The 23573-nt window shown below is 37.4% G+C and overlaps 1 protein-coding gene across 1 annotated transcript in view; it reads right to left on the minus strand.

The window, feature by feature from the left end:
- Positions 1-2798: 2798 nt before the first annotated feature.
- The window catches only part of RXFP1 (relaxin family peptide receptor 1), a 44151-nt gene continuing 23376 nt past the window's right edge, over positions 2799-23573 (minus strand). Inside the window, exons 6-18 of the mRNA XM_063309644.1 lie at positions 21834-21905; positions 21477-21548; positions 17652-17723; positions 15888-15962; positions 15214-15285; positions 14923-14994; positions 14066-14137; positions 11556-11627; positions 10746-10817; positions 6306-6535; positions 5293-5703; positions 3937-4155; positions 2799-3386 (exon numbers count right to left, since the gene is read on the minus strand). Coding sequence (XP_063165714.1) covers positions 3094-3386; positions 3937-4155; positions 5293-5703; positions 6306-6535; positions 10746-10817; positions 11556-11627; positions 14066-14137; positions 14923-14994; positions 15214-15285; positions 15888-15962; positions 17652-17723; positions 21477-21548; positions 21834-21905 — 1804 coding nt within the window. The 3' untranslated portion in view covers positions 2799-3093. The remainder of the gene's footprint in view (positions 3387-3936; positions 4156-5292; positions 5704-6305; positions 6536-10745; positions 10818-11555; positions 11628-14065; positions 14138-14922; positions 14995-15213; positions 15286-15887; positions 15963-17651; positions 17724-21476; positions 21549-21833; positions 21906-23573) is intronic.

Genomic DNA, 23573 nt, shown 5'->3' on the forward strand with positions numbered 1-23573 from the left:
ATGGAAGCGCCACATAGAGCAAAGAATATTTTCCTTAAACTATCATTCCCAGCATGGCCCGCAGGACGGGCCTTCCTGGTGTTCACAAGAAAAACTGAGAAGCCGTTCCTGCGAAGAGTAGTTCATACGTAGATCATGGTCACTCAAAACCAACGGACGAGCCACGGCAGGTAGCATAAGGTCGCTTTTTGTTTTTCTTCAGTAAAATAAGAACTAGTTTCCCACTTTAACCTCCACGTTAATACAGAAAGGAACGAAGCGTCTCAGATGTTAGGAGCACATTGTCAGAGCTGCTTGGAATTTTTAACGAGTGATCAGGCCAGGGGACATACTCTACACTTTTTTCTATCTTTAAGGGCGCACTGCGGAAGCTGACTTGAGTGAAAAGGCGGGTGTAAAAATGCTGCAGGAGCGTTGATTGGTTGAAGCGCGCCTCTGAGAGTTGAGTTACCCGTTCTTCGTAATTTTGCGCAGTGTATATCCACTGGGGAGTGTAATTCAATTTCGTTGGCAGATGGACGCTCGGCCCTCCCGCGTCATTGGACACGTTGTTGGGCGACGTCCTCACTAGAGTGGGGGCGTGGCTCTTGAACTGCTGCCCACGTGCGGCTGCTGGCTCGGCAATAGAAAAGCAGCCGTGGACGCGGGAGGGATCGGTGGTATCATTTGAGTCGGGAAGGGACGCTGAGGGGGTGAGATGTTCCCTGGCAGAGTCGTCGCAGTATCTCATGGTAGCGTTGGAGATGCAGCTGGGGGACGTGACCGTATCTCCGTCTCTCTTTAGCCTATCTTTGCCTCCAACGCTGTCAAGGAATCAATCTGTGCTTAGTGTGATGTATCCTGGTCTCTGGTTTAAACACACCTCTTTCAGAAAAAAATTTCTGCTGCAGCATGCTCTCCCACATACTATGTAGGTGTAAACCAGGAGCTATTTTTTATTTTATTTTTCCATTAGAACTTGCATTCATTTTGTAAGTTACAGCATTTTAAGAAATGTAAGCTACATATTTTTGTATTTTGAGCACTCGGTTCAAATGTATCGTGCCAGATTAAAGTCACCCCAAAGGTTCACTTGCATGATAGAACACAGTAGTTTTCTGTATAAAAACTATTTTCTCATTTTTGTGTCCATGTATGATCTTTAATACTTCGTTCATCTCTTAGTTGACTGAAATTTGCGGAAACTATGTTGTAAATGAGTATATAATCCGCTTTATTTTCCATAGAAATTGCATTGAAGTTGTAAGCAAAGAAATCCTGACTCAGGGTGACAAGTCAATTACTGTTTCTAACAGTCAATAATTTAATGCAACTACAGTGTGCTTCTCTGTTATTAAAAGTTACTGGAGTGACTTATGCTTTCTCTAGCAGTTTATATTAAGTAACAATTCACATTGCTTTAAACTAATATATAATTGTGATTTTTGTTGGGAGAGGTGTTCTGAGAGTAGGAAACAAACAAGATGAGCATGAACTCTTAGTAAAGGAAGTCAAACATTTAATAGAGATAATGGTAACATAACTCATGTAACTGAAATATAGCAATTGAAGGATGAAATTTGTTAAAAACTAAGCAAAGGAAAAAAATGCACTGTATGTTAAATATATATATTCCTGCTCAGGAATCAAAATGAATAACTTAGTATTGTGGGCTGTTTGTATGTGGAGAAGGCAGTCCTATAGGTTACCTTGGTGCCAAACCATATAGGGGTACATAGGTTAAAACCAGCACTTTGATGCAAGGACACCCACTACCACAAGCCATGGCCTTGGCCTTCTCCTGTCCATCTAACAATAGCTATAAGTCTGTGAGGAACCCATATCACAGACCTGTTCTTTCATGGTGAGGGGACCACCCTTCAGCGTTATCACCAGACCCAATAGACATCCATCTTCACAAACAGTAAGTCCATCTTGCTTGGGTTCAACTTCAGCTTGTTTCATCCCATCAAGATAGGAATAGCCTCCAAACACCAGTTCAATACTTCACTGGCACTTTTGGCTTAGCCTGGAGTAGAGACTTCCTAGTCTCACCTGCAGCTTAGGTATTCCCTGGAGGTCTTTCGTCAAAAGTATTAATCAGGCTTTTTTTTTTTATTATTATTTCTTTCTTTCTTTCTTTCTTTCTCAGATTTATACTACCGCCCATCTCCTCCCACAGAGGGACTCTGAAGCGGACCTTAGCTTCTGAGCTCATACAAGAATAGCTAGGTGCTGCTGCTTGTTTAGAAAGTCTATGTACAGAAAGTGATGGGTCAGATTAGTCATGACTACCTTGTCTAAGTGGTGTCTACGAGTGTACTATGAGCATGCTCAAGCTTGAATTCTCATAGTATAATGAGACAAGAAAATGAAAAGTAGTATTACATAATTGTATGAAGGCTATACTTTATTTCGCAACTTAAGGATATCTTATCTACAAAATTGTGTATGACATGTTTATAGTCTAGTTCAAGGTATTCCAAAATTCAGTAAAAGTTAAAAAGTATACAACTTTTATTCTTATATAACTTAAGTCGAAGGCATTAATATTTTGCCAATGCAAAATGCAACTGCTATTCCTCTCTGTATAGTACTTCAGTTTATAACCTGTAGCTGACATAATAAAAAGTGTGGGTCTCCTGCATAAAAACATTGAATGGTCACAAGCAATTTTCCTATTTAGTAAAATTTACAATTCTCTTGACTTTTGTTTATAAATATTTAATAATCCTGGCTTTTATATTAATATTTACAGTACAATGGTTGCATAAATATTTTACAGTACAATGCTATTCATTTCTTATTCTCAACTGTAGAAAAATGCTGTATAGACTGAAGTATAATACTGATCGTTCTATCACAAGCTTTGCAACTTAAAAAAATATTCTTTAGAATTGTCAAATTACAATGCCGTTCAATTTTATTTTACTTTCTTTGCTTCATATACAATGTCTACTGAAAAAGCAGCATAAATATTTTTCTTTTAATTTCCTTATTCCTCTGCCAGGCTCATATAGCAGGCTTTCAGAAAGGGCTAATAATTAATGTATTTTTGAACACATACTGTGATTTAAAGCAAAATAGAATGTGAACAAATTATTTTCATAGATATTACTTTATTCTTGCTGAGTCTGTAGTTGTCAGTGCTCCATAGGTCTCTGTATAAAGGGCAGGCTTTTTCAGCTCTGGTGACATATCCTCTTTAGGCCACATTTCTATCCATATAAATGATGGGCTGTATATTTTCTGATTGCTTTTACTTACTGAAGAATTTTTTTGCTTGTAATTCTGCCAAGCTTGACAAATCATTTCTTTGAAAGGTCTGGTGGTTAATGTATAGAGAAGAGGATTCAAAGCACTATTTATAGGTAAAATAAAAATTACAACCCAAGAAGTTATAGAACCTAAAAAGAAAAAAAAATAATGAACCTGTATATACTGTACATAATAAAGTACAAGCTATAGAAGTGGAATTTTATTAGAGTAGTAATTGGTGTGAATTTACATCTAAAAATAAACTCAGACAATAAATAGAGTGCTGATTCTAAAACAACAGTCTCTAAGCAACAAGAAAGGCATCAATATCAGGGAATCTCAAGGTTTGCAGAGGCAGCCTAAAAATTTACACAACGAAAAGGGAGAACGTCTTCCAAAATCGAGGACTCAGTATCCTTGGTACCTACTGCATTTTGAGAATCTAGCAGTTAAAAAAGAAATGCAGAATGAGTTAGATATTGGAAGACTTCTGAGTTCGTTAGAGCATCAAGGTGGTGAGGGAAGGTAGGGCTGTGTGAAAGTCTGAAGAGATACATGTGTTGATTTTGAGGATAATGACAACAATTTCTTGCAGGTCCTGCATTTCTCCTATCCACTCATATTACTTAGGATATTCTAACCACATAGTTCTCACTGCAAGCTGAAAAATAGAATAATTGAAAGGGAAATCAGCAATACCTGGAATTTCTACTTGAAGTAAGGAAAGCAATTTTAGTGTAAATATAGGTATCCAGCATAGTGCATCAGTAAATACAATGAAGAAGAACCGTTTGGCAAGGGTCATCTCTAGCTTTACATGATTCTGGACTTCCACTGAAGTAACAGTTGTTTGATGAATGCTATAAAACATACTTCCGTAGGAAAACACAATGATGATAAACGCTACCAAGTTAATACCTATTGTGGAAGGCAAACTGTGTTTTAATTCCATGTAGGTGGCTGTTGTTGTCACATCACAATGTAAATTTCTTATTGCATCAAATATTGATATGCTAGTGTAAAATATCCAGTAATGAAACCTAAGAACAGTATTTATTTGATATGCATAAGTGATTTTCACTAACAACCAAAGTAATTGCAGTACTATTGAAGCTTGCCTAGCCTCATTAACTTAAAGCACATCATTCCTATTGAAAGAACTTTTAGATTATAAACATTGTATAGAAATATATTTTAACTTATTGATAAACAATCTCTTCACAATTCAGAATTTTAAAATGCAAGTAATATGGTTTTAGATTTCTTTGTGTATCAAACTCTCTTTAATGTATAGAATGGGCATTCAATTGATACCCAATACAGGATTGGACAATATTGGGGCCAAACTTCTCTTTCCCTGTCAACTGTGATCTCATTCATATTTGGCTCCTCGGGTGATGCAATTTGCTATTTAAAAAAAAAAAATCTGCAAGGCAAAATGATCTTGCAGAGAATGGTAGCATTTAAGTTGCTGAATAATGTGATTTCTCTTGATAGTATAATTTTAAAAAAACAAAACAAGATGATGAACAGCCCAAGGCAAAATTGGGCTTGCAAAAATTGCAAAAGAATTGCAAGAATTGAAAAAGTTTAAAAAATCTTAAATGTTCTCATCTGAGCTAAAAAAATCCACTCTATAGGAACTAGCAGCATAATTTGCAAAGACTATTTTGTCAGAATGACAAAAGTTGTGTTGCATTATAAACTCCACCCCTTTGGGGCATGCATGGGATATTATGGCACATGTGAAAAAGAGGCGGAGTTTGTGTCACAATGCCACTATGCTGCTTGCTTTTCTCTGACTAACTTTGCCATCTGTGGACACTGCCAGGAACTAAGTGTGCCTGTTTGGCAAAGCTTTCCACAGGTGAAAATGGCGAAAGACTTGCTCTCTTGTAGTCATTTACCTTTTTCCTTGGGAAATGGAACTGACATAACTTCATTTATGCCATGACTTAAAGTTTACTTAGTGATGATATATCTTACCTGCAATTCATACATAAGGAAACAATTATGATTGTGCAATATACTAGAATGAACATGGAGCTTACTTACCCAAAAAAATGATGACAGAATAAATCTGAGCTCCAATGCTTTCAGATTGTTCAGAGTGAAGAGGGAAACAGACACCATTGGTGCCATAGTAGTTTTGGAAAAAATTCTTATTGCTCAGTGGAATAAACGCAACAATAAATCCTGCAATCCATATGACAATCAAAATGAAAATTGTCTTGTATTTTCCAGGCTTGAAAAATCTGAAAGGGTAAACTATGCAGATGTATTTCTCCAAAGTCAGGTAGGTTAATAAGAAGACTGACACTTCTGTGGATAAAATGGCGACAGACCCCACCAACTGGCAGTGGATACTGCCCATCCATAACTGAGCATGTTTGTTGTACTCCCCACGATATTTGAGATCAAAGGCACCAATCACAAATAAGTATATTCCCATGAGGCAATCTGCACCTGGGGAAAAATGTATGTTAGTGTATCTTCTTTTAATATGTTAATGTGTTAACATCATTTGCATGGTAATCTAGTTCCTGCTGAAGAAGCAGAGATGCTACTCTGATAGCAAATTCGAGCTGTCACTTCTCCCCAAGAAACCTACCTAATTCAATACATGGTGAGTGGGGGTTACAGGTAGTCCTCATTTAGCAATCACAACTGGGACCAAGTCAGTCATTAAGTGAAATAGTCACTAAGTGAAACTGCAACTGTGCTTACAATCTTCAGCTTGCTTTTGCTTTATAGATCTGCGAAGGATTGGTTGCAAAGCTACATTTTCATCGCTGTTTTAACTGTAACTGGTTGCTGTACGAGGCAGTCACTAAATGAGGACTACCTATATACTATTTGCAATATCCTCTTTCTCATTGCATCAAAACCACTGGAAGAAAAAAGTATAAACTGACTGTCCTATTTCCACTTTCTGCAGACCAGCCAATCTGAGTTAGGCTTGACAGTAGTGGTTCTTCTAGTATAGAAATCTTTCCCAATTTCCAGTTTAGGATTGCTGGGTTAAACAACTTTTTTAAACATGCATTTTAGTAGAAAGGGATACTCACAGCAGAGGGACATTATTGATAGGGCATGGAGCTTGTTCTCTGACTGAATATAAGGCCGCATGCAAATAACAAAGATGTTTCCAAAGCAAGTAATAATAGACATAACCCAGATGAATACTCTCTGTATAATGCTGGCTAACAGGTTTTCGAAGGATGAGATGCCATCAGTATTCGGCTTACAGCTACGTACATGAGGAGCAAAGCCACAATACTGAAATTTTTTGAAGTATCTGTGGGAAAAAGGAGACTTCTGTATCAAACTGAAACTTGTGGAATGGAATACTTTATAAAACTATATATTCTATGAGCTTCAGTAGGAGCTTTCTGCTTTCTTTACAATGATGAAAGTGTTAACACTGAAAGCTCTGCATCTTTCATGCATGTGTATGATGTCATGACACATGTACAAAATGGACAGGGCTTGCATTGCACTGCCACAAGGCTGCTTTTGTCACCCTCACCCCACCCCACCCCCAGTCAGTCTCACTCTGTGGATGCCACTGATACTTTATTTGAAGTAGTAAAATCTAAATTAACATTAATTTTCTGGGATAGGTAAATAACATTTTGATGGAACAACTCTGAGAATTACCTATATTTAATGTACATGAATATTCTAGCTACAGGATTTTATACTTCATTGAAAAAAATGGCATTAGCCAAGGCTATAATTACAGCCCTCTGTAAGTATCTGAGGCCCATTCCTACTTCTATATATACAAATGCCTAACCCCCAAAAAACCCTCCCCCCCAAAAAAATGTCAAACGACTTCTGAAATAAAATAAGGTTATCTTTGGTTTATTTTTCCCATGCAAATTTCTAGCAGAAGCTACTAAGAAATTATGGAAGGTCTCCATTTGTTGTTTATTTGTTTAGTCGCTTCCGACTCTTCGTGACTTCATGGACTAGCCCACGCCAGAGCTTCCTGTCGGTCGTCAACACCCCCAGCTCCCCCAGGGACGAGTCCGTCACCTCTAGAATATCATCCATCCATCTTGCCCTTGGTCGGCCCCTCTTCCTTTTGCCCTCCACTCTCCCCAGCATCAGCATCTTCTCCAGGGTGTCCTGTCTTCTCATTATGTGGCCAAAGTATTTCAGTTTTGCCTTTAATATCATTCCCTCAAGTGAGCAGTCTGGCTTTATTTCCTGGAGGATGGACTGGTTTGATCTTCATGCAGTCCAAGGCACTCTCAGAATTTTCCTCCAACACCACAGTTCAAAAGCATCAATCTTCCTTCGCTCAGCCTTCCTTATGGTCCAGCTCTCACAGCCATATGTTACTACAGGGAACACTATTGCTTTAACTATGCGGGCCTTTGTTCTCAGTGTGATGTCTCTGCTCTTAACTATTTCATCGAGATTTGTCATTGCTCTTCTCCCAAGGATTAAGCGTCTTCTGATTTCCTGACTGCAGTCAGCATCTGCAGTAATCTTTGCACCTAGGAATACAAAGTCTTTCACTGCTTCTACATTTTCTCCCTCTATTTGCCAGTTATCAATCAAGCTGGTTGCCATAACCTTGGTTTTTTTGAGGTTTAGCTGCAAACCAGCTTTTGCACTTTCTTCTTTCACCTTCATCATAAGGCTCCTCAGTTCCTCTTCACTTTCAGCCATCAAAGTGGTATCATCTGCATATCTGAGATTGTTAATGTTTCTTCCAGAGATTTTAACTCCAGCCTTGGATTCCTCAAGGCCAGCTTGTCGCATGATGTGTTCTGCATACAAGTTGAATAGGTAGGGTGAGAGTATACAGCCCTGCCGTACTCCTTTCCCAATCTTAAACCAGTCCGTTGTTCCGTGGTCTGTTCTTACTGTTGCTACTTGGTCGTTATACAGATTCTTCAGGAGGCATACAAGATGACTTGGTATCCCCATACCACTAAGAACTTGCCACAATTTGTTATGGTCCACACAGTCAAAGGCTTTAGAATAGTCAATAAAACAGAAATAGATGTCTTTCTGAAACTCCCTGGCTTTTTCCATTATCCAGCGGATATTGGCAATTTGGTCTCTAGTTCCTCTGCCTTTTCTAAACCCAGCTTGTACATCTGGCAATTCTCGCTCCATGAACTGCTGAAGTCTACCTTGCAGGATCTTGAGCATTACCTTACTGGCATGTGAAATGAGTGCCACTGTTCGATAGTTTGAACATTCTTTAGTGTTTCCCTTTTTTGGTATGGGGATATAAGTGGATTTTTTCCAATCTGATGGCCATTCTTGTGTTTTCCAAATTTGCTGGCATATAGCATGCATTACCTTGACAGCATCATCTTGCAAGATTTTGAACAGTTCAGCTGGGATGCCGTCGTCTCCTGCTGCCTTGTTATTAGCAATGCTTCTTAAGGCCCACTCAACCTCACTCTTCAGGATGTCTGGCTCTAGCTCACTGACCACACCGTCAAAGCTATCCCCGATATTGTTATCCTTCCTATACAGGTCTTCTGTATATTCTTGCCACCTTTTCTTGATCTCTTCTTCTTCTGTTAGGTCCTTGCCATCTTTGTTTTTGATCATACCCATTTTTGCCTGGAATTTACCTCCAATGTTTCTAATTTTCTGGAAGAGGTCTCTTGTCCTTCCTATTCTATTGTCTTCTTCCACTTCCGTGCATTGCTTGTTTAAAAATAATTCCTTATCTCTTCTGGCTAACCTCTGGAATTTTGCATTTAATTGGGCATATCTCCCCCTATCACTGTTGCCTTTTGCTTTCCTTCTTTCTTGGGCTACTTCTAGTGTCTCAGCAGACAGCCATTTTGCCTTCTTGGTTTTCTCTTTCTTTGGGATGTATTTTGTTGCCGCCTCCTGAACAATGCTGCCAACTTCTGTCCAGAGTTGTTCCGGGACCCTATCTACTAAGTCCAGTCCCTTAAATCTATTCTTCACCTCCACTGCATATTCCTTAGGAATATTAGTGAGCTCATATCTAGCTGATCTGTGGGTCTTCCCTAATCTCTTGAGTCTGATCCTAAATTGTGCAAGAAGAAGTTCGTGATCTGAACTACAGTCAGCTCCAGGCCTTGTTTTTACCGACTGTACAGATGTCCGCCACCTTTGGCTGCAAAGGATGTAATCAATCTGATTTCGGTGTTGTCCATCTGGTGAAGTCCATGTATAAAGCCGTCTCTTAGGTTGTTGGAAGAGAGTGTTTGTTATGCAGAGTGAATTGTCTTGGCAAAATTCTGTCAGCCTATGTCCTGCTTCGTTTTGTTCTCCCAGGCCATACTTACCTGTAATTCGAGGTGTCATTTGACTGCCCACCTTAGCATTCCAGTCTCCCGTGATGAAAATAACATCTCTTTTAGGCGTGTTGTCCAGTAGGTGCTGCAGATCCTCATAGAACTGCTCTACTTCAGCTTCTTCAGCATTTGTGGTTGGGGCGTATATTTGGATCACTGTGATGTTAGATGGCTTGCCCTGAATTCGAATTGAGATCATTCTGTCGTTTTTTGGATTGTATCCGAGCACTGCTTTAGCCACTTTACTATTAATTATGAAGGCTACTCCATTTCTTCTGTGGTCCTCTTGTCCACAGTAGTAGATCTGGTGGTCATTTGATGTGAAGTGGCCCATTCCAGTCCATTTCAGTTCACTGACGCCCAGAATGTCTATCTTTAATCTTGACATCTCACCAATAACCACATCCAATTTGCCCTGGCTCATAGATCTTACATTCCAGGTTCCAATGGTGTGTCGATCCTTAGAACATCGGATTCGCCGTTCACCACCAGCACCGTCAGCCGCTAGCCGTCCTTTCGGCTTTGAACTAGCTGCGTCATCATGTCTGGGGCTAGTTGAGCTCATCCTCTGTTCCTCCCCAGTAGCATTTTGACCATCTTCCGACCTGGGGGTCTCATCTTCCGATGGTATACCGACATATCTCTGGTTGTACTGATCCATTTAGTTTTCACCGCAAGAATACTGGGGTGGGTTGCCATTACCTTCCCCAGGGATCGCATTTAGTCTGACCTCTCTGTCATGACCTTCCCATCTTGGGTGGCCCTTCACGGTTTAGCTCATGGCATCATTGAGGTGCTCAAGCTCCAGCACCACGACAAGGTAACGATCCTTTGCTGAAGAAGGTCTCCATAAACAGAATTAAAATACTATTCTATCTAACTGAATACTGTCCACCTACTGGCAAAATTATAATCTCCCAAAATTTTAGACTTCAATCTGCATTAGACCCATCCAGCACTGTATGGTATGTTGAGAGTTTTAGTTACCTATAGAGTAATTTTTCAGAATTCACATGGTAGAAGAATTCTTAAAATATATTGTTTTCATATGTTAAATCCTCATTGATATTTAAAAAACAAAGACAACCTTTCATACTTGCATAGCAAGAAAAAGCTTTTTATGTTATGAAAATGCCTAGAATTTTTAGTGATTATATAATCAATTATATTACAGTACAAATATTATGCTTTTGTGATACTTACATATGGGAAAGAGTTCTTAATGGGCTGAACATCCTTCTTTGTATATTTATAATTTCAATACCTACTAGGCTCCTATATATAATAGAAAATTTTACATATATAAAGAAAGAAAAATATGGTTGAATTAACAGGAAAAGAATTAATAATGAATACATTCTTACACTTTCAGTTTATTTTTATGAATCTCTAAAATGCATACCATGAGTGACTTTTAGATAGAAAGAAATGATAACAATGAAGAAGAACCTAAACAAAGCAAGGTCTACTGAAAACCAAAATAAAGCTTAGCCTTTTAGCTCGTAATAACATCTTAAAGATTCTGACATAATTTACCTATAGATCCAGTGAAGGCATTTAGAAAGATAGCAGTTGTTTAAGAATCCTATGCATTTTTAAAAAAGACAATTTTGTTCTTTATTGATTTGCTTAACTATTGAATTTTCTGAATGTTCTAAATAAGCAAAATTCTATATGATTGCTAATGTGTAGTTATTAAAGAAAGAAAATATTTCTAAGTACTTTTAATTATGCAATTCTTTGTATATCTTTTAAGAAATAAGCCACATTGTATAATATTTGACCCACCCAAAGAAAACTGGGCATAGGTTTTCCTCTCTATACAGTAATGCAATCCTAAATGTAATTCTACAGAAGTAAAACCCTCTAAGCATGCATAATACAATTTTATATCACATTTTTGCCAATGAATATGTAATTCAAAATTACCAAAAAATGGCAAAGCATCAAAATACTAAAATGCATTGATTGAACACTGGTTATTTAGTCACTGAGAAGACTATACATACTTACAGTGAGCTGAGTTTCCTGAGATAATCAAATTGATCTAATTGTATTTTGTGAATTGGATTGTATGAAAGATTCCTGTGAAAAGAATATGACACAACATACCTGTTACAGCTACACTGAATTAAAAATCATGTGTAGACTGCTTATTAATATTTATTGTGCAGGGTAGAATTATTAGCCTTGAAAAATGTTGCTGAATTCAGGTAATAACAAATAAAAGATAATAGTTGTCATTGACCGATTATGCATCACCAAGTTAGTGTTGACTTTTAGGGACCACATAGATAGATTGTCCCCAACCTGGTCCTTCAGGTCTTCCAACAGTGCACCCATTGCTGCTTGTAATTGTCCATCTACTTTGTTATTGGGTGTCCTCTGCTGCTCTTTCCTTCCACCTTTCCCAGAATTATAGACTTCTCAAGAGAGTTAGATGTTTGCATTATGTGTCCTAAGTATGATAATTTGAGCCTGGTCATTTTATGATTTGAGTGAGAACTCTGAGTTGATTTATTTGATGATCCATCTCTTTGTTTTCTTTTTGTCCCGCTTCTTGAAAGCCTAATTTTCACTTCCTAGAGTGTCACTGCCTGCATGATTTTATCTTTGTAGGTATAGACACATCGCATCATTTGAATATCTCTTCCAAGACCTTCACTGCTATTCTACCAAGTGTTAATCTGTGGCGTACTTCTTGATTGCTGGTTCCTTTATTATTGATAGTTGAACCTAAAAGACAGAAGCTATCTACCACTTCAGTATCTTCAGTATCAATTCTAAGGCTGGTTGCTATATCTGCTGTTATTAGTTAGGTTTTTATATTTACACTTAATCCCATTTTTTCACTCTGCTACTTGACTTTCATTACAGATTGCAGATTATTTGAATGTTCAGTTATCAGTTGTGTCATCATCACAGAACAAGTTACTGATGTTTCTTCCTCCAATTTTAAAACCACTTTCAACTTCTTCCAATCCAGCTTCAATATATATTCTATATGTAGTTTGAATAAATGGGGGGGGGCAGTATATAGCCTTGTCTCACACCTTTGACAACCTGGAGTCAGTCTGTTTTATCATGTTCCATCATGATCATGGCTTTCTGATCTTTATATAGGTTTTGTATAAGGACAATGAGATGTTCTGGGATTCCCATTTTTTCGAGAACATCCCACAGCTAGACACAATTGAAGGCCTTTCTATAATCAATAAAACAAATATTGACTTCTTCAGGGTATTCTTTGGCTTTTAAATTATCCTGATTGCATCACCAATAATGTCTTTGTTTCTTGGTCTTTTATAAAGCCAGACTGAAAAGCCAGACTGAACATCTGGCATTTCCCTTTCTAAGTAGGTTTCTAATATTCATTGGATGATCCTAAAGATTATTTGTTAGAAAGTGAAATAGTTGTCATAGAAATCTGTATTAAAGTTCCACTTCTAGAATAAACAGATGAATAAAGCCAAAGTAGGGAAAGAATAGCTTTTAAACAGTATTTTGACTAAAAAGAGTATTTCTTTTTATTTCTTTGTTGGGGATATGGATTAGTTCTGAAAACAATTACCACATGTAAACAAGCAAAAAAATCCCTGAATACTCTCTGTGTGTGTGTGTGTAAAAAGTTCTATGCAGTGCGTGCAAAAATATCCATGTAATAGTTTTCCCATTGGTTATCAGTTCTAGCTAAAAACAATCCTTTGGTTTCCTTACCTCCATTTCCCCCCAACATTAAATGATTATATGTGTCAAGGTATACATAAAATTAATCGATCTTCTCATTTGCATATCCCAACTGTTCTCTGTCTCATAAATCCCTCTCTCTCACATACATATTCCATTCCTCATTCCAGCAGAAATAGCAGAAGAAGAGAAGGAAGTGGATGGAGATCGAGGGCAAAGGACAGCTGTGCTTGGAAGGGAAGGGGGGACTAAACCTGGAGGGAGATAAGAAGAGGAAGCTGGACAGGGAAAAAAAGAGTGGCCATCCCTGTTAGATGTGAAATTCAGAAGACAAGCTGTCTTTCTCAAGTCATAGCTAATCTTCGAAAGTATTTAGGCTTTTCAGGTGTCTCCAGCCATACAGTATGTATCCCCTGGCTTCTTTTCAGAACTTCTATTCTTATCAGCAAAGTTAAGACAAATTCCTCAATTCACAGTTAATTATATTGGGGAAATTCCAAATCTTCCTATAATAAATATGATATAAAGTCTCACAGTGGGGCTGACTCATATACAGCTCACACTTGCCATCCTGGAGTGGTGGAGTTTGATAATTCAGATCACTAACCTTAAGAAGTATTAGGACAATTAGCAAAGCTGTGTTATTAAATTCAACATAATAAACATCAGAGCAAGAATTCTATGCGTGGCCCTTTAAAAAAATAAACCTTTTACATATTGTGCAACGTATGTAGGTATACTTTTTCATTATAACATGATTTCACTTTTTTCAAGGCAGGAAAAATAATATTTAATATAAACCATCGTAGATCAATGAAATTATTAGAGACTCTTACAGATGTGAAAGGTCTTTCAGATCCTTAAATATGGTTGGAGAAAGTGATTCAATCCTGTTGTTACCTAGATCTCTATGATGGAAAAACCCACAAACATAGTTAACAGTACATTGATAATTTCACTGTCAGAATTTCCAATTTAAGGAGCATTCAAATGCTGTATTCCTTCATTAAAAATTGTTTCATATATTTCTGTTTTTCTCTCTCAATCATACAACATACTAAGCTATTCAGTTTGTTTGTTAAATGAGCCAGTTATTGTGATTTGTAAAGAATGGCTTAGTGTCTTGTGCAAACAACCAATTCTGGTTTATTTAATAAACCATGGTTAAGGGAATCATGTTGTATTATAATTGTGAATTCATCCATATTGTCAGAGTTATATTTAACATAAATAAATATGACAAAATGTCATATTTATTTCAGATGGGAATAAATGTATCTGTCTGATACTGCATTAGGGAAATGTGTAATTGAACTTTAGTCTTTTTTTTTCTTTAAGGTAGCTACAGTGAAGCCCACCTGGATCAATACTATAATGTGCAACTAGGGCTTTAAAATGCCCTACCCCATCTCCACCCTACATCACTGATCCTTGGCAATTATCTTTCCAAATATGCTATTCTGCCCAGGAAAAAAGCTGTCACTTCTGCCAAGACATCTTTATGCCCAGTGAATATCCTCTCTGAACCATTATTTCAATCCCTACCATGCTTTTCTCTCAGTTATTCTTTTTGTAAAAACAGCTGTGCAAAATGTAACCTACTCCTGTGCTTGTAGCACTGAAACACTTCCTTATAATTTATATAAAATTACAGGATGTTACAAGATTTTAGCTCAAAAAAAAATCTACTTACAATTCAGCTAATCTCTGAAGAGCAGAAAAGCTATTTTCATGGAGAGAACTGATTTTGTTTCTTCTCAGAACACTGAAACAGTAAAAGATATTTTAGTGTATTTTAATAACTCCCAGTATTTGTATTCAATCTGAAGCTGGGACCCTCCAGATGTGCTGAATTTCAGCAGCCACAAACTTCAGGCTTTTGAGGATATTGAAATCCATCACTTCTGGAGTGTACCGGATCTTGATAAATGGTTTAGGATCTTAATGTTCCTTTCTGGCACAACAGAAAATAATTCTTACTTACAGAACTGTTAAACTACTGCAGGAGATGAAAGTAGCATTCCCTAAATTATGGATGTGATTGCCCTCAAAGTCCCTAAAGAATAAAAACAATATTGTTAATTCTTAGCACCATATTTAGAATATTTCTGCCAGCACTGATAATATGAAGATATTATTGTTTTTTCCTCTAAACTAGGGTTTTGCAAAGCATCGAAAGAGATACTTAGCAAAGCACTTTAGTTCAAATAAAGCATATCTCTTTAAAGTGGTAAAACAGCTATGTCTTTTGCAAGGCTCACCTGGCTGTTTCAAAAGTTGTTTTCATTTGGATTGGCATATGTGTACATGCATAGCCACTGAACTCTATTGGCACTCCAAGTAGAAGTATTTTCTGTGCATGCACATGCAAACCACGGGGAGAGGGAAGCTGCTGAAGCCTCAGGGCAAAGCTTGCAAAGCATGGGGCCATTTAATCCTTTGCAGAGAGGTGCCTCACTGCACATACTTGCTTTGTGAAGCACCTTTTTCAAATGTTTTGACCAGCCTTACCTAGAACTATTGTAATTCAAATCACATGTCAAATCTCATTAAATTTGCTAAACCTCCTTTTCTTATCTCATACAAAAATCTTTTTGAGCAAGAAACTAGTTAATATTCAAGTTAATACGTTACTATTGCAGAACAACATTGACTTACAGCCAGTTTAACTTTGGCATATGCTGACAAAGATGTTTATCAGGCAACTGGACAAGAGAATTATTCATCAAAACTCTACAAAAAGAGAGAGAAAGAAAAAAAACAAAGAACATTTTTAAGCAGATGATAATGAACTTGTATTTGCCAGAATTTATCACCGTTTCTAAATTTGCTTTATTTTAGATAATAATCCTTTATGATAATAGAGCATATTTCATTCTCTTCTGAGAATGTTTTAGAGCACAGGACCCTATAAGGAAAAGTAGTTAGTGCAGTCCTTGTATGAGGATGGTACTATTTCATAGTTAGACATGACTTTTGCTCAGCAAATTTCTTTCTTAACCTTGATGATTAGTCAAGACGTATACCTTGTATGTCTATTTTTGTCACATGTGCCCTTATGTAAGCAAAATCTTACTTCGATAACAGCATGAAATTATCTGGAATAATTTTAGAATTGTTTATCTGTATATGTTTGCATGTATTATACTAGTTGAGTAACATGCAAAACAGATTTACAAAGCAAAATAGGGTAAGAATAGAAAGAATATAACCTATGATCAGGAACCAATAATGAACCATAATCTGCATTCACTGATGTAGCAAAAGGTTTTGAAAAATATTCCTTCTTTGGCATGCTGGATGATACTGCGTGAAAGTTAAGCTGAATTATGTACAGGTAGTCCTTGCTTAATGGCCACAATTGAGACCAGAATTTTGGTTGCTAAGTGAAGTAGTCATTAAGCAAATCCAACCCAATTTTATGACTTTTTTTGTGGTGGTCATTTAGCAAATCACTGTGGGTGTTAAGCAAACCATTAGTCGTTAAGTGAATCACAGTTCCCCACTGATTTTGCTTGCCAGAAGCCGGCCGGGAAAGCCAAAAATGGCAATCACGTGACCACTGCAACAGTCATAAATGCGAACTGGTTGCCAAGTGCCCAAATTGTAATCATGTGACTGCAGAGATGCTGCGGCAGTCATAAGTGTGAGGCCTGGCCACATGTCAGTTTTTTCAGCACTGTTGTAAGTCCGAACTGTCACTAAACTAATGGTCATTAAGCAAGGACTACCTGTACTTTAGTTGGCAAGGCAAGGCCACTTTAAAGGACCAAGAGGACACTTTCTTAGGAGCCACTTCTCATCATGCTATGTTTTTCCCTCAGTAGTAAAAAGTGTGGAGTAGCAGACTAGCTGAATCAGAGCCATCATTGCAGGCACTCTGGCTAGCACTTGCACGTGATGCGGATGCTACCCCTGGCTGTATCACACCCTCTTCCCGCAGTCAAGGAAAACTGAAGCACAGCTGTGGTTGCCTGCGATCCAGAGGGCAAGAGGTCTAGAGAACCTCCACACTATATCAAAACATGGAATTAAAAACAGAGCATATGCTTTCTCTAATAAACATTGTCTTTTGTAATGAGCCACCAGCCAATGTTTATTTCAATTTGTTAATAATCTTCAGCTTTGCAAGTTGTCATTCTGTCCCTTAAACTATTTTTTATTTCCTTTAGCATTGAACTCAGAGAAATGTCCATGAAGACTGAAATGTGCCTTAAGTGAGTTCTGAAATGAAAAACACACAATGTATTTATATTGTTATTCTGGCACCTTAAATATAATCCTAGAAATTTATTTGGTTTTTTTTTAGGAACCTTATTAGAGAAATTCAGTATTTGACCTAACTCATTATTCAACATAATTATAAGCTTCCTATGCACAATCTTACATAATAAACACATTTTAAATTAACTTAATACTTGCAAGAGAATTAGCGAGCTGAGTCCATAAAAGGTTAGTGGAGAGATGCATTTCATTGTATTGTTTTCCATTATGCTGTAAACCAAGGAAAGGCATGATTTAGGCTAAAAATATTAGTAAAGTAATCTGCTCTTCAAGATTTTTAACCTCCAATATGCATGGTACTCATTTCAAAAAAGAAACAACCACATGTGGAATCATACAACACTTCTGATGTTTAAATGCAGTATATGCCAGCCAATAAGAATAGACACTTGTTAAATGCTCTACTTTTCTACAACTCAGACTGGATGGGGAAGGAGGGCATAGTTGAAGTAAGCTGGTTCATACAGAATTTGGGATATAAGATCAGCAATTACCCAATACTTTATTTAGAATATTGTTATCTTTTTTATTTAGAAGGCACTCACAGCAGCCTTCTGTTTACAAAACACTCAGACCCATCATCAATAGTATGGTGATCATCTCAGCCAGATTTATTTGTTTGTTTATTAAATTTATATGGCCCCCTATTTTATGCAACTAAAGGTAATCCTCACTTGACGATTGCAATTGGAACGCGTAACTCTTTTGTTAAGCAACATAGTTCTAAAGTGAAACATCATGTGGCCACCCCCAACTTATTCAGTTCTCCCATTAAGCAAATCACCTGCAGTTGTTAAGCACAACATCATGTGACCATGACTTGTGACTTTCTGCTAGCTTTTCCATTGACTTTGCTTGTCGGAAGCTGGCTGTGAAGCTTGCAAATGGCTATAACTTGACTAAGGGATGAGGCAATTGTCATAAAAATGCGCCCATTGCAAGGCACCCAAATGGTGATCACGTGACCACAGGGACGCTGCGACCATCATAAGTTCAAGGACTGGTCGTTAAGCTATTTTTCTGAGTGTCATTGTAAGTTCAGATGGTCACTAAACGGGGCAGTCATTAACCAAGGACTACCTGTAACTCTGGACAGTTCACAATACAAAACAATAAAAACAGCATACATACAAATACAACAAACATACGTACTGTAATACATATGAAATGCAAACTAAAAAGCTGAGGGACCTCACACCTAATCCTCAACCACAAATTTACCAATTTTGGAGTCCGTTAACAACCCCTAATGCCTGTGAGAAAAGCCAAGTTTGACAGCCTTGGAGGAGGCTGTTTCACAGGCAGGTGGCATAAGAGAGAAGGCCCTCAAGTCAGCACTGTTTCACTGAGGGGACCTGGACCAAGTCCACCCTTGTGGATCTGGTGGGACAGGCAGAAACAACTGAAGATAGATAGTACTGCAAGTAACCTGGCCCTGTGCCACACAGGTCTTTAGAGGTGCTAACCAGCCCCTTGAATTGTACCTCGAAGCATGCTGGGAGTCAGTACAGCTTGCACAGCAGAGATGTTACATAGGCAAACCCCAGTGAATCCAACACTGTATGCACCACTGCATTCTGGCCCAGTGGAATGTTTCAAATGCTTTTCAAGGACAGCCCCATATAGAGCATGATGCAGTAACCCAGACAGGAAGTAACTAAGGCATGAGTGACTGTGAGCAGAACAGAATTCTTGATCCAAGAAGGGGTGCAACTGGTGCACAAGATGGATCTGTGCAAAGGCCCTCTAGCCTTGACTTCAGCTGCTCCTTGAACAGGAATTGTGAGTCCAGGAGGACCCCTACATTACACACCAACAATCTCTGGGGGAGTGATACCCCATCCAGAGGTCTCAATAGAACAGCTCTAGAACTAGTCCCCCGCCCCAGAGATACTCAGTCTTGTAAGGATTGAATTGCACTATTCATCCCCATCCAGACCCTCACAGCCTCCAGGTACCAGTAAGCACCTGCACAGCATCACTTGTATGCCCATCAGTTATATTACTCTGTTTTTAAAGGCAGTTTTCTTCTGAAGCATATGTAAGAAAGAGCAATTGGTGTTACTGAGAGTTAAAAAATAGAAAGTGGAGTAAAACAGGCCTTCCTTAATATCTTAGATAATTAGAAGTTGAATGTCCTTGAGTTATTTCAAAATGACAATAGGAACCTTTCTAGAGTTTTTCTATTTTTTTTTAAGTAAGTGCTCAAATCCGAAAGGTTTCTTGTCGATTTTTACACTGATTTGATTAGTACTTTATCACTTAATTATTTTGGAAATGCAACAGATTGCACCATAGATTTGTAAGACACAGCTTCACTTGAAAAGCTTGGCAGCAAAAAAAAAGTCTTTTGATTCTTGATTCTAGTTTCTATTGTTTGCTACAAAGTGATAGCTACCAGTAAAAAAGAATATCTTAAAATAAAAATGTCAATCAACTTAAGATTTCTCATTACAGGCATCAGTCCATATGTGTTCCTTATAAAGAACACTAGAATAGTCCAAGATAGGGTCAAGTTTGAGAAAGGGACAGCTCTATCGAAACCTATCCCTTGCCCAGAAGAAAATTTAGCTGAGATCATTTTCTTCAAGAAACAAAATGTGAATGAACGATTTTTTCTCATAAGGAGGATTCAAGAAAAATCAATGGAGCTGCACAGTATTTTCATAAATATATAGATAGGTAGGTGCACACACATACACGTATACTGAAAAAGGCCATTTCCGGAGAAAAATAGCATCCCCCAGGAGGAAAATGCCTTATCCAATATAAGTTAGTCAGTAACTTAACTGCTGACCTTCCCTGTCAACATAAGTGAGATTGGAATGGGGGGTGGGGGCATAGTATGTATCTCCACTGCCCTCTCACATCCTTTTTATAAAATCTATTTGATTCTCTAAGACGGGTCCCAAATTTAGTTACCCAGGTACTTCTTTGTGCTTATCAGTATGCTGTCCTCAGCATTTTTAGTATTTCAACAGAACAGAATATCTGTAGCTCAAGGTTGAACTGTGGAGTCCTTGGTGCTCTCTGAGCTTGGTTGTTTGCTTGCAGATGTTTCATTACCCAACTAGATAATATTGTCAGCGCTGATTATGTTACCTAGTTGGGTAATGAAATGTCTGCAGGCAAACAACCAAGCTCAGAGAGCACCAAGGACTCCACATTTTTAGTATTGTTTTAATGTTAATATTTTAAACTAAAAATAAAGGAAGCTGGCATGCCAGCTTCCAGTTTTTATTTTGAAGAATGCCTTTCTCAAATGAGCATAAGCATTCTCACAAAAATAAAAAATGATGGATGCATGAAGCTCAGTGCTTTGTTTGGAATTATGGATACCTGGTTAGGAAAGGGACAAAGATACGCAGTGGTATAGAGTACTCTAAAGGTGACTGCGTACCAGGTAGTTCTGCTGCATTGTTGCTTTACAACTGGTTATGCCCATCAAGGTAGCCTTTTGGCAAGAAGATTCACAACATTTCAAGATTGCAAAGAAACCAAAAAGGATGGAAAGAGCTCAGGCCTAAGAAAAAAAATGGACTCAAATGAGCTTTCTGCCTGACTAACAAAAAGTAGTTCTTGTTGAGGATGAATTATCAGTACCTGAAATTATATGTAGTTTGCATATGGTAAGAGGAATGAGAATTATTATACAGTATTGGAAGGGCAAACCTATCCCTGATTGGCAGTTCAAACTTAATCTGTTGGGACTGATTACATATATATTTTTAAGCAGAGAGCCAAGGAAAATACATTTGATTAAATTTCCTAGAGTCTGTATATGATTTACATATTCATGCATTTTAAATTGCACATTATATACTATGTTATTAATTTGTTAATATAGATCATATTGTCATGTAATATGCAAAACATATTCAAATAGATAAGTACATTTTTAATTTATAAAAGATAAGTAATTTTTAAATTGCAGCAATAATCTGAAACAAAGCCAATACATACAGCCATTCGAGTTTATGTAGGTCTTCAAATACACGGTGTTTTAAAAAGGTTATCTTGTTATTATTCAGATATCTGAAACCACACCAATAAAATGCACAGGCAATAAATAGTTTTACAAAATCATTGAGCAGTTCATTAATACAGTATTTCATGCATTCGTTTTTGTATTTAATTGTTCTATCAAACTGTTCAGAATAGATATAGGAAACCCCATGATGGAGCTGACATATATCACACTGTTCTTGTAAACATTCTTATCTTTAGCAGTACAGGAAGCAACAGCAAGGCTAGTGAAATTATTCTAACAATGTTAGTGGATCAATTGTTATAGCACAGAACTATAAAAGAAATACCTACAACTTAGTCAGATTGTAGAGTCCTTTGAAAGCATGTCCTGACACAATGCTTATATTATTATTTTGAAGGTACCTGTGAAGAAAATGGGAATAATAAGTTGCTAAATGTTTGATATAAATATGGTATATATGTGGCTTCAATTTAAAAAAATCCTTCTCAAGAAACCTTTCAAGACTATTTTAATGTTGGAGATAATATTGGTTTTATATTGAGTTGAAAAAGAAAACAGAAGGATGACCGAAGCAAAAATCTTGCACTTCTGATGCTACACTTTTTAAATGAAAAGACAGTATTTTCCTACATAAATTATGTTCATAACTCTGATTTAAAGTTGTGTCCAAAAAAGGATAAAAAATTCAATTATCCAACTTGAATAAACAAACCTGGACAAATAAAATGATAGTAGAACCAGGAAGATTTGAGATTGACATACAGATATAGATATGTATGTATATGTCATCGTACGTGTGTGTGTGTGTGTGTCACTGCACATGTACAGTATCTTAATTACATATATATTAAAATTTATTAATATGGTCAATATTTTTAGAAAGTGTATGGTATTGTGACAATAAACACAACACAAATCTCCCTAAGTGGAACCCAGAGTGTTGGCTATTTTGTTTTGTTTTGTTTTGCTGTAACTGATTTAAAAAGTTGAACAAATTTTCAGTGCAGGTGAGGACAAATTGTACCAGAAAGTCAGAGTTTCATCCTTCTCACAATGATGGTGGTAAACTTGGCTGGCCCTGGTTTCAGTGGTGAACTACTCCGGGTGGAATTCTGGACTAGCTCAAAAGCTAAACAGAAGAAGCCTGGTCTAATTGATTTGCCTTTTCTATAAAACACATAGTTCTTGTAGAATCTTTTGAATTCCAGTTTTGAAAACTTCCATCTCAGACTTCCGGTGGGACATGGTGGACTGAACAGCTGTGCCTGCGGGCTCAGTGGGCAGAACTGACAACGCAGCAGATTTTTCAGGCTCAGGCAGGTTTTTCCTGAAGCTGAGGAGTGTTTTTCCGGATAAGGAAAACACCAGGAATCACCCCATCTGTCCTCCGGACAGCTGCTTGCAGCCAGAAGATTGCAAACAGTGTTCACACTCAACTGGTAAGAGCAACCGGGAGGCTGGGATGTCACCATTTCCAAGCTGCACTGTAGCCTTAAAGGGACACTAAGACTGGCCACCTCATTTCTAAATCAACCAATTTATATTTCTTTTAAGTACACATACCTTAAGAGAGGTACTCTATGGCAAGGAGAAATGGGTTCTCTTGGTGCTTATCGTTATTTTGGGGATTAACTTAATTTTTTTTTTTTAAAGTTTTGGACTTTGTTTTCCATCCAAATATTAAGAAGGATTGAGAGTAAATAATTGTCTCCCTGTTATTATTTTTGTACTGAATTTGAAGATATTAGCATTTTCCTACATGTTGAATTGGCTGTTTTGAACTTTTCAATTTTCTGCTTCTACTTTCCCGATATTCTCATAATTAAAAGTGGGATATGCTGGGGAACTGTCAGCATATCCCACTTTTAATTATGTAAACACATTCCAGAATTCTTTCATATCTTCAATTTTTGCTGGTTAAGCTCCTAGCGGACGCCATAATCTACTGCTTGAGACATGGAGGAGTTTAAGCAGACTTTCTCTGACTTCCACCGAGATTTTAAACAGATTCTTTCTTATTCCTGTGAAGTTTTTATGGAAGGCATTCAGGACATTGTGGAAAATATGAG

Source organism: Candoia aspera, chromosome 8, assembly GCF_035149785.1.
Source record: "Candoia aspera isolate rCanAsp1 chromosome 8, rCanAsp1.hap2, whole genome shotgun sequence".
NCBI classification, from domain to species: Eukaryota; Metazoa; Chordata; class Lepidosauria; order Squamata; family Boidae; genus Candoia; species Candoia aspera.